The 10076-nt window shown below is 48.9% G+C and overlaps 1 protein-coding gene across 2 annotated transcripts; it reads right to left on the bottom strand.

The window, feature by feature from the left end:
• Window positions 1-2589: 2589 nt before the first annotated feature.
• On the bottom strand, window positions 2590-10032 carry ZBTB33 (zinc finger and BTB domain containing 33). 2 transcript variants are annotated; one of them, XM_030449429.1, is made up of 2 exons: window positions 9857-10032; window positions 2590-5086 (listed from the first exon to the last, which is right to left on the bottom strand). In XM_030449429.1, exons 1-2 carry the CDS (start codon window positions 9882-9884, stop codon window positions 3045-3047), a joined length of 2070 nt encoding a protein of 689 aa, XP_030305289.1. In that variant the 5' UTR covers window positions 9885-10032; the 3' UTR covers window positions 2590-3044. The 2 variants fall into 2 exon arrangements, with proteins under 2 accessions (XP_030305289.1, XP_030305290.1); XM_030449430.1 differs by lacking the exon at window positions 9857-10032 and adding an exon at window positions 5973-6438.
• Between the last annotated feature and the right edge of the window lie 44 nt (window positions 10033-10076).

Raw genomic sequence — 10076 nt, 5'->3', positions numbered from 1 at the left:
TTGGGGGGAAAAAAGAAATAAAAAAGAAATAAAACCAAACAAAACCTCAAACCAACCAAATCTCCAACCTGCCTAAAAACCTAGGCCCCAAATAAAAACACTCCTCCTCCCTTCCCAAAAATCTGGAAAAGGAAGATACAAACTGTTGGTGATCTAACATGTTAGACATGAGAACCTGAGTTGTCATTAGAAAGAAACATGCTTCACCCATCCTTAGAATTCAACTTTTTTATTTTTGCCATAGAAAGCTCTAAGAACTAATCTCAAGTATTGATTAATGAAAAGTAGAACACAACTTTAAAAAGTATGTTAAGGAAAGACTGTACAACTATATACATGATAGATCTGGCAAAAATGATAAATGTTTCATATGGACCAGTTCCTGTGCAATAGCTGTAAAAGTAATTGCTGAGTTTATACAGTCATCATCTTCTTATAAGCTGCATGCCTTACCAGTACAAAATAAATAAGCAGTCAATTTTTAATCTCAGTATTTGTTTAATTCACACACTGGAATGCTATGGTATGAATCTCCAAAGAAATCACACAGTAATGATGCAGCCACCATTATCATATTTTGCAGCAAATCCATTTATGGTTTTTTATGCATATAAATGGCTGTGAGGTTGATACCATACTCTGTTGAAATTTTTAATTTTTATATAGAATGCTTTTTCAGATTCAGTCTTTCTCTTCCACCACCCCAAAGCCAATTTCTTAATATTTACACAAGGTTTGTCATTAAGTTAAACTGGAAGCTAAGGGCTTACAAAAACAAACATAAACAAATATAAGTGCAAAGCCAGAAATCTAAATATATCAAGCTCATGGCCCCATAAAAAGTTTTAAAATAATGGTATTTGTCATGTTTCCAAACCAATAAATACTGGAAGTGAAATAAAAAAAAAATCTTTACATGTCCTCTGGACTATGTGTATCAAAAATCACTTCCAAGGAAAACTCAAGACCCTGAGACACATGCAAGCACGAGTCTTCTAGCAAAAATAGTTACAAAGCCCTAATTTTCCAGTTTTCCTCCAAAAAGAGACCTTTAATAGGCACAGTTTAATTTAAGGTTTTAAATATATCAGCAGCAAATTCTGATAGCCACTATGTTTCATGATTACTGAATGTACACTTTGAAATGGATGCTTAATTCCAGACGTGTCTCCTCAGTAACAAAAATAGCATTGGATTTTTCCTCTCAGAAGGTTTAGGAAGTCTCAGTGTAACAGGCAGCCAGCTACACCAGAGCCACCTCTGCTAACACAGGTGATCAATAGCTGTGTCTCCTGAGGATTATGTTTGACTTCCAAAATGCCATCTCAGAAAACATCCAAGTTGTAACATTTCAATACCCTTTTATATTCAAAAGGGTCTGCAATATGATCTGGAAGTACTCATGGTTATCATGTTCTTGCCCTACAAAAAAGATGTGCTGAGCATTACATGCATAAGGCAAATCCTCCTCTTCCTCCCATCTTGACTCACACAGATTTCTGGCACCCTTCTTTATAGCTCAAGTTGTATTGAACCATTTACCACTGAAATGCCTTTCTGTCTAAAGTACTGGATGTCTAAACCCTTAACCTTGTAGGTCAGAGAATAGAGATGTTTACTTAAAAAGAAGTAAAAAAGTATCTGAACAAAAGAAAAACCTTTCATTTAAGCAATGAAAGATTATGAGATCTTACCAGCACAACACACAACAGTCCTCCTCAGTCATCTCTAGAACTTCAGCAGTTTTTATATCACCATTTACAAAAATTCAACAAATTACTAAATCCAAAATGCTGAACTAGGACTCCAGTAAACAGCTTTTTTATTTGCTCAGATCTGCTGTTTGCTGCTCAGTGCTGGACATCTAATTTGTAAGTGCCTAAATGTGTCCTGATTGCACGGAGAAAAAAAAGGGACAATTAATCCAAAACCAAAATGAGATGACAGCAGCAGAGAAACTGTACTTGGGATTGCTGTGGATGGAGGGTATTTTTTGATTGCTGGTTTAGTTGTCATGCTTCTACATCCTATAAACAGGGTTGGGGGGGTAGCCAAATCCCTCTTTTACTTAAAAGTCTAGCCAAATAGGCAGTCCTTGTGCTAAACCAGTACAGCTCTTAGATTATTCTAGAATTTTGAGAAGTAAATTTCAAAGCCTTAAGCTCAAAAATAAACAGCAGGGTCACCTATAGTAGGTCATATAGAACGTGTCCAGGTGGGCTTTGAATGGCTCCAGGGAAGGAGACTCCACACCCTCCCTGGACAGCCTGTGCCAGTGTCCTATCACCCCCACAGTGAAAGAGATATAATATAATTATATAATATATAATGGCCCAGACACTGAATACTCTTCTCACCACACTGCCAAGTATAAATAAAGTCTGTTCAAGCTAGCCCTAAGTGAGTATCTCTTGTTGGTAAGTCTGTTTGCACAAAGACAGATGAATCAGTGCTTATAAAATCAGAATTGCAATGTTACTTAAAAAATACACTACTCCAAACTACTGGATCAGTTATTCTGGACTCTTGCAGTAATGTGTTGTTCACAAAAATAAGTATGATTTCTGGGACTTTTTTTTTTTTTTTTTACAGTTCCACATTCAAGAGACTACGATGGAAAATCTGTTTCCTTGAGTAACAGCTGAACAGAATGCAGCATAGAAGTGCTAACGTGAAAGAAAGGGTTTACATAGTAAGTATGGGTACAGGAAATACCTCATTTGCTTTAGAAGAGAAATTTCTAGCTCTTCGAAAGAAATTATACCTTTTCAAGCTACAAATCCCCATGTATTGATCAAGATTAACATCCCACAAGACACTGCCTAATCCTTGAAAACTTATTATTCTCTCTTCAAGTAAAGGTTCAGATTAATTGCTTACACAAATCACAGCTGCCAATGATCCACCCAAGTGCTACCATTTGATGAGTTGGTAGAACAAGTTAACCTGCTCAAACTTTAACATTTGCTTTTACAGAGACTTGAACAGTTCATTCAGAACAGCTGCAACACTCCTGCAACACCTCCCTCAGCAGTTAACGCGTTTCAGTAAGATTCCGGTATTACAAACTCAAATTCAGTACTTCCCTCTGAGGGATTTTGTTTTAAAATCGCTTCGTTTCCCTGGGGGATGAAAATGTCATCCCAGGTAATTTGTTTGGATGGAGAGCTGGATGTTGTCCCTTCAGTGCCATCTTTCCCTGAGCCAACACGATAAACAATTCCACCCTCATTTATTACAGGTAAGCTGCTGGAGCGATTGGTGATGTAGGCGTACTGTCTGATCTGCAGAGACCTGCAGGGGTGCAGCCGATACAGCTTGGTGTCTCCAGAAGGGTCTTGGCTATGAACTGATCTCACATGGGAGGCCATAATTTGGTAGTTGATGAAAGATTTGCCACAGGTCAAGCACTGGTACCTCCGCTCGCCGGTGTGGTGAATCTCGTGCTTTGTGCGGTATTCTGCAAGAGGGAAAACTTTGTCACAGTACCGACAGGCGTACTTCTTCTCCCAGGAATGAACATTAAAATGTCTCCGTAGGCTGGTCAGACAGGCGTATGATCTCTTGCACACAATACAGATGTAGTAGACTCTCCCATCTACTATGAGCTCGTAGTGGTCGTCGTGCTTTACTTTCATACGTTTCCTGTTCGAAGACTCGGCGCCACCAGATGTTTTGGGTGTTTCATCAGGTTTGGTTTCACCTTCCTCAGAGCTGCCCTTCACAGGAATGACTATATCGTAGGTATCCTCCCCAATATTTGCATAAACCTTGCAGCCTGTGGAGAGGCCTCCTATTTCGGTCGTTTTATCCAGTGTGATGATTTTCTGCCCCTCTGCTGCATTCTTTGATGCTACACCTGAATTGAATTCCTTGTTTCCACTAAGGACATCTGAAATTTTTATTTTAAAATCTCCAGGTTTACAAAAGGGTTCCTGTGAAAGTGTAACCACCTGTTTTTTCTGCACACCTGATCCTTCAATGCTTGCTGCCTTGGCTGCAGAAGGTGGCTGAGCCAACAAGCCACTGACTGAACCAGGACTGGAGGAGCTAATGATATCGACATCATCTTCTACAACCTCTTCAACATCAACAGCAGTGGTTTGCACTCCAGTTACAGAGCTGTTATCAGGTGGCTGCTGGTTCTCCTCCAGCAAATCAATCGTAGGGGTCACGTGTGTTTGCAGGGAGGCGCCGGCGCTGAGCGACGCGTTCAGCTGAGGCTTGTTGAGCACAATGATGTTGGGAGTCAAATGCTGTGGTGCTGCAGAGACGAGTGGCGTGGCACTCGACTGTGCTGGGTTTGGGTTTAGCTGACTGGCAGACAAAGTGAGGTTTTGAGCTGCTGGGGTGCTGGTCAGATGGGAAGAGCCCCCAATGCCACATGGTTTTTGGTCAGAATCTCCTGCTTGGCTTGGGCAAGGTTGGTTCTGGGTGGCAGCATTTGTATCTTTAGTGCATTCTTTTGGGGGAGCAATCTCTGAGCAAAAAATGACATCATCATCGTCCTCATCATCTGAATCACTCACTGTAATTTTTGTAGTCTCATATTCTATGCCATGCAAGGAGAATGACTGTGTTATAACAGGCATGCCATCTGTCACCTCCTGACTCTCTGGCCTCACCACAGGTACTTGTGTTTCAGCATCCTTCTGACCCAGGGTAGAAGTTGAAGTTTCTGAAGCACCATCTTTGACCTCACTTGGCGTGGTTTTTCCTTCAGGTGGAGGTGTGCCCAGATCAGCTATGAATTTAACACCCAGCTGCTGCCCTGATTTAATCAGTTCATCAAGTAAATCGGACTGAACGCTGATTATTTTGGAACTATAAATATAGTTAAGAATTTCTGCAAAAATTTCTGCTCTTACAAAGCTCAGTTCAACCACTTGCCCAGCCACTGAGAAAAGCTGGTGAAAATATGTGCTTGAGGCTGAAAGGATGTTCCTGTGAGCCCGAAACTTCCGGTCCTCCACGATGACAGTGACATCACAAAAAAGCCCATGACCACGTTGTTCATTCAGAGACTGAAGGAGCACACTAGAATACTGTGTGTCTGTCGCAGAAATCAGCTTTTTCCCCTCCATTCCTGCAAGGAGAAAGCAAAAGGCATAAAAATTAGTAAAAACACTGGCTTACAAATTGGACTGCATGATGGTCCCACATTTACTGCTTATTCCTGCTTTTGAAAAAACAAACTTGAGATACAGTTCTTGAGCTTGTATGCTATGGCACCCATGGTTTCTTATTTATCCCGTCACCTTCTACAAAAGGTATGTGCAATTCTGAATGTACCCTCTACTCTGACACAGGGAGGAACAGAGAAACAACTGTTTATCTGATGCAAGAGCGAGTTAGGTAAATTCAAAAACTGACAAGATGGAAAATTCGGGTCCCTCAAAAGGCTTTAAACACATTTCTTTTTACCTGAGAAAATATTCTGTAAACTTTTATGAGCAAGCCCACCAAAATGCAGTTAATTTATGGGCCAGACAACAAATGCAGTGCGTCTCTGTATTACCAGAAAACTGAAGTTAATGAAAACGTTATTGGCACTTCCCTTCCTTGCCCACCAAGATAAACTGTTTGGTTTTATCCTCCTCTTATGTCTCCAAGGTCGCCTTGTGTTTGAAGCCAAGCTACCAAGGCAGCACGCTAACAAAAAAGCCGATCTGACTGCAAAGTCAAACTAACCCAGCCCTCGGCACTTCCCATTCGATGCCACCCAACAAGACGCGAAAAAACCCCACCACTAAAACCCGCGAGCAGGGAGTTAGAGGCCCAGAGCCCGGGTTCTCCTGGCAGCAGCCAATTTCCCTGCGCCTGGAGGGCAGGACGAGGCCAAAGGCCGAGACCCCCGCACGGCCCAGCGGCGGCCTCTCCGTGCTCCGGGCGGTCACGGCGGTGCACGGAGCCCGTCCCGCTCCCGGCCGAGGCCCGAGCTCGCCTCCCCCGCAGCCCCCGGTGAAGTTTACCATGAAAACGAGCGTTTCCAGCCGGAGACGAACCCGTCGCGGGTGAGGGCACGGTCGCGGGAGATGTTTCGCGGGCCGGGCCGGGCCCCGCCGCGGGCTCCCCAGGCGGGGTGTGAGCGTCCGGGCGGCCCCGCCTCAGCCAGAGGCAGCGCTGACAGGCGTCGGGCCCGGCGAGCGGCCCAGCGGCGGCAACCGGAGCCGGCAACCGGGCGGCCCCTCCGCCGCCTCCGAGCGGCCAGGCCGTGCCCCGCACTTCCTGCTTGAAGCGAGCGGAGCGGAGCCGGCCCCAGCGGCAGCGGGGAGCGGCAGGCAGCCCGCGGATCGGAGGAGGAAGAGGGCCCGCGATACCCGCGCTGCGGCAGCTGTCCCGGTCCCGGTTCCCGTCCCGGTCCCCTCCGCTTCCCCGGCTCGGACACCGCCCCCGCGGCAGGGCCGCCAGAGAGCGCTGCGGGGCTCTGCCCTCCCCCGCGCTCCGCCCGAGCGCTCTCGTCACCCTTCGGCTGAACGGGGCCGAACGGGCTCGGGAACCTTCGGGGCTGAACGGAGCCCGGGGCGGGGCTGTCCTCAGGCCGGGGCCTGGCTTTAGGTCCGGCCCGCACCTCTGGAGCCCGTGACCCCGGCTGTGTGCTCCCCGGCCCCGCTTCCCGCGGTGCCTGGAGCCGAGGTAGCGGTGCAGCGGGCTGAGGGGACTGGAAGCTCCCAGCCCCCCCGAGGGCTGCACCGCTCGGGGGCCGCCCCTGCTGAGGGGCACGGCCGGGCGGCTGCAGGGCCCCGCGTGTGGGCTGGGGCCGAGCTCCGGCGGGGGCCTCGGGAACCCCGGGCCGCACACAGGGGCCTCGCTGCGGCCTTGGCAGCGGCCCCGCGGTGCTTGCCCGAGGTGAAAGCCGCCAGCCAGCCCCCCAGCACTTGCCTGGTGTCTGCCCGCGCTGCGGGGACGCGATGGCCGCGTTACTGCCCGCGGTGGCTCCTTTCTTTCCGGGGGTGACTGCGCTGCTCTGCCGGGCACCCCCGCACAGCAGCGGGCACGGCCGTAACCTGCGTGTCCCTGCTCGCACCGCGGGATCGTGGATCCGGTGTTCCTGGCACCGAGGAGCCCGTGTTCAGCCTCGCCAGGAGCTGTGCAGACATGAAGTCCTTTGACAACAGGCAGCGTTCGACATGAGTGACATGGCCACAGTGCAAACTGCTGCTGTTCGTGAATGCTCAGAGAGCAGCAAGATCATAAAAGGTATTTTTCATCTTCAGTAATCCAGCTGCCCCCCTCCCCCTTTTCCTTTTTTTAATATATATATATATATATATATATTCCTATGGAATCCTGACAGGCTCTTGAATTTTTTTAAGATTCAAAAACTTTGCCAAAAACAAACGTCCTTCTATCAAGTTCAACCGAAACCATTCACAGCCCATAGTCACCACCACAAATTCCTGCAATCCCTCACCACACAGATCAGCAACAAAATGGTTCTGCCTAGGTTGAGGAGCCCTTCCAGCAAGAAAATCACCTGCCATGCTCCCTGTATTTGTATAAGTAGTAGCAGAACTGCCTTTTTGAAGTGTGCCTTCAGATCTGAAATGCAGTTTCTGTTTATTTACAGGTCTTTCCAGAGAGTTGAGTGAAGTAAAACAAAAGGGAAGAAGGAATAACTGTGGAAAACATAGGCTTTCCTTCCTCATACAACCCTTCAATTAAGTTTTCTCCTTTGATGTAAGTTATTTGTTGTTTTTGCACAGGGGTTTATATTAAATGAAAATAACACTGTACTTGTTTTAATTCTTAATGTATAATCCGATGTTCTTTTTTTCTCCTCCAAAAATGTCTGATGGGCCAAATTAATCCATTTGTTGGCTCTTCATCCTTCAGCTTCAAGGAGTTTTTTTCTCCTCATTGCCTATCTGATTTCTAAATAACTAATGGGAAAATTTCTAGATCAAGATGAGCACTGATTTGGAAGGAGTCCTGCTCCTGAAGTTCTCAGAAATCAGGTTTGAACTGCTTAGCCTTAGGCACAGCAGTGCTGGATAATTTAAAAGATGCTGACTAGCTGTGAGAGCTGCCCCATCTCTTTGTCTCATCTCCTTTTTGCAGAAGCTTCTCTCTAGGGCAACCTCTTAGATCAGATATAAAATCTGAGCCTTGCCATGGTTGGGACACAGCTAATGCTCTGACATGCTTAAAAAGCTTTACTGAAGCTGCCACTCAGTCCTCCTGTGCTTGAATGCAGAATTGTCTTGACAAATGTGGGAGACAAAGAAGCTTTCTCTGTAACGAGAAAATGTATTTTATATTAAAATAAATTAAATTTGATAAACAAGACAGTGAATTTCCCCTTAGGGCCTTCAGTAAAATCATAACCCAACAGTTATCCTAACTAAAACTACTGCTGGGGACAGAATGTCCTTCCACAGAGGAATTTCAAATAAAACACCACTGCTTCTGAAGGACTCTGAAATACTAATTTCCACTCTTCGTGCCTTGAGGAATTTTCAGGGAGTATTTTTCCTGCCAGTGCCATTAGGCAAAGCCTCATTTGACTGAACTTAAAAGCCCAGTGCTACTTTTTATGGACCTGAGCAGTCACTGCAGATGCTGTTATGTACTGTACCTACATGCATGGCCTCACCTGTGCCTCATGAGACTTCCAGTCACTTTACAACATCAGGTAGCAGGGGAGCAGTGTGGATGTTTCAGCCACCACTGCCCCTGGGCAGATGTGCCCAGATGTGAGTGGCCAGTGCCCCCCAGGGCTGGTGGCCCTCCCTGCTGAGCGTGGTGGCAGTGAACCCCTGGCTGCCAGCCCCCCAACACACACAGTGACCCCTCCCTCCAGCACACAGACACCCCTCAGGGCCTTACACCCCTCTTCTGGGGCAGCCCCCATGCTGGGGGATCCCGGGGAAGGGCCACAGGGATGGGTCCCTATGATAGGTGTCTGCCCCAGCAGCTTCCATCTCTCACGGGCTGGTGGCACAAAAATCTCCTGTCACTGGTGCTGGCCATGCACTGGACTTTCTCCTGAGGACATCTGACCCCAGCACACTGCAGGGGTGAAGGAACTGGGCAGGCTGTGAGCCCACAGGTATGGGTCAGATCAGGATCACTCCAGCTTTCGGGTTCTTCCCGAGACAAAATCACCGAGCCTCAAGTCCTGCAGCAGGGATTCAGCTGGCAAAGCCCTGGGCCCTGCTGCCTCATTCCAGGGACCCCACAGCCCCTCTCGAGGTGTCCTGATGGGGTTAAACTGGGCAAGCAGCACTCCCAGTACTCAGAACATTCACAAAGCCCCATCAGGGAAGGGTCCCGGTCCCCGTCCCGGTCCCGGTCCCGGACAGAGCCGGGGCAGGGTTACACCACACACACACCGCTGCAAACCTCCGGTAACATCTGTCTGCACACAAGATAATCCACAGTTTAAACGGGCTTCCTCCTCACAGACTGATAGTTTGGGAACCGAAATTGCGTCCCGTGTGTGCAGAAGAGACTGAAATAACTCTGACATCTCTTCCCCACAGCACAGCCCATCCCGGCGGAGGGAGCAGCAGCCCCAGAGCCCCGTTAGTGTCAGGCACAGGTCCCGGGGGTTAAGCGAGCGGGGAGGGAGGGGGGGAGCTCAGGAGGGGGTGCGGGTCCGGTTTTACTGAACCATTTCCATCCTTTTCTCCTCAGACGGCTGCAGCTCCGGGGAACGAGCCGACACCGGGAGCGGCGGACAGAGCCCTTGTTCTTAAGCCCCAACAATCGACCGCGCAGGTGCCCGGGGAGGGGGAACCCCGCGGGCTCCGGTGAGTAACGGGGCAGTAACGGGCCGTGAGCTGTCCGCCGAGCGGTGCTGCTGCGAGGCAGCCTGGACAGCTCCCTCCCGCCGCCTCCCGCTCCGCCTTACCTGGCCCCGCCGCCGCTTGCACGTCCATGCTGCCGGGGGACCGGACCCGTCCGCCGCGGGACCGGGCCGCCGCCGGCAGCACAAAGGGAGCGGCCGCCGGGAACGCCGCCGCCGCGGCGCCGTGTTTCCGCACGGGCGCTTGGAGAGTGCGCCGTGACCCGCCGGCGGGGCCGCCCCGCTTCCGCCCCGCTTCCGCCCGTGCGGCGGGAGGGCGCCGGAA

The sequence above is a fragment of the Calypte anna genome, chromosome 4 (genome assembly GCF_003957555.1).
Source record: "Calypte anna isolate BGI_N300 chromosome 4, bCalAnn1_v1.p, whole genome shotgun sequence".
In the NCBI taxonomy this organism is placed as follows: Eukaryota; Metazoa; Chordata; class Aves; order Apodiformes; family Trochilidae; genus Calypte; species Calypte anna.
The sequence above is the reverse complement of the archived record's forward strand: the minus strand, read 5'-3'. Positions and strand labels throughout refer to the sequence as shown.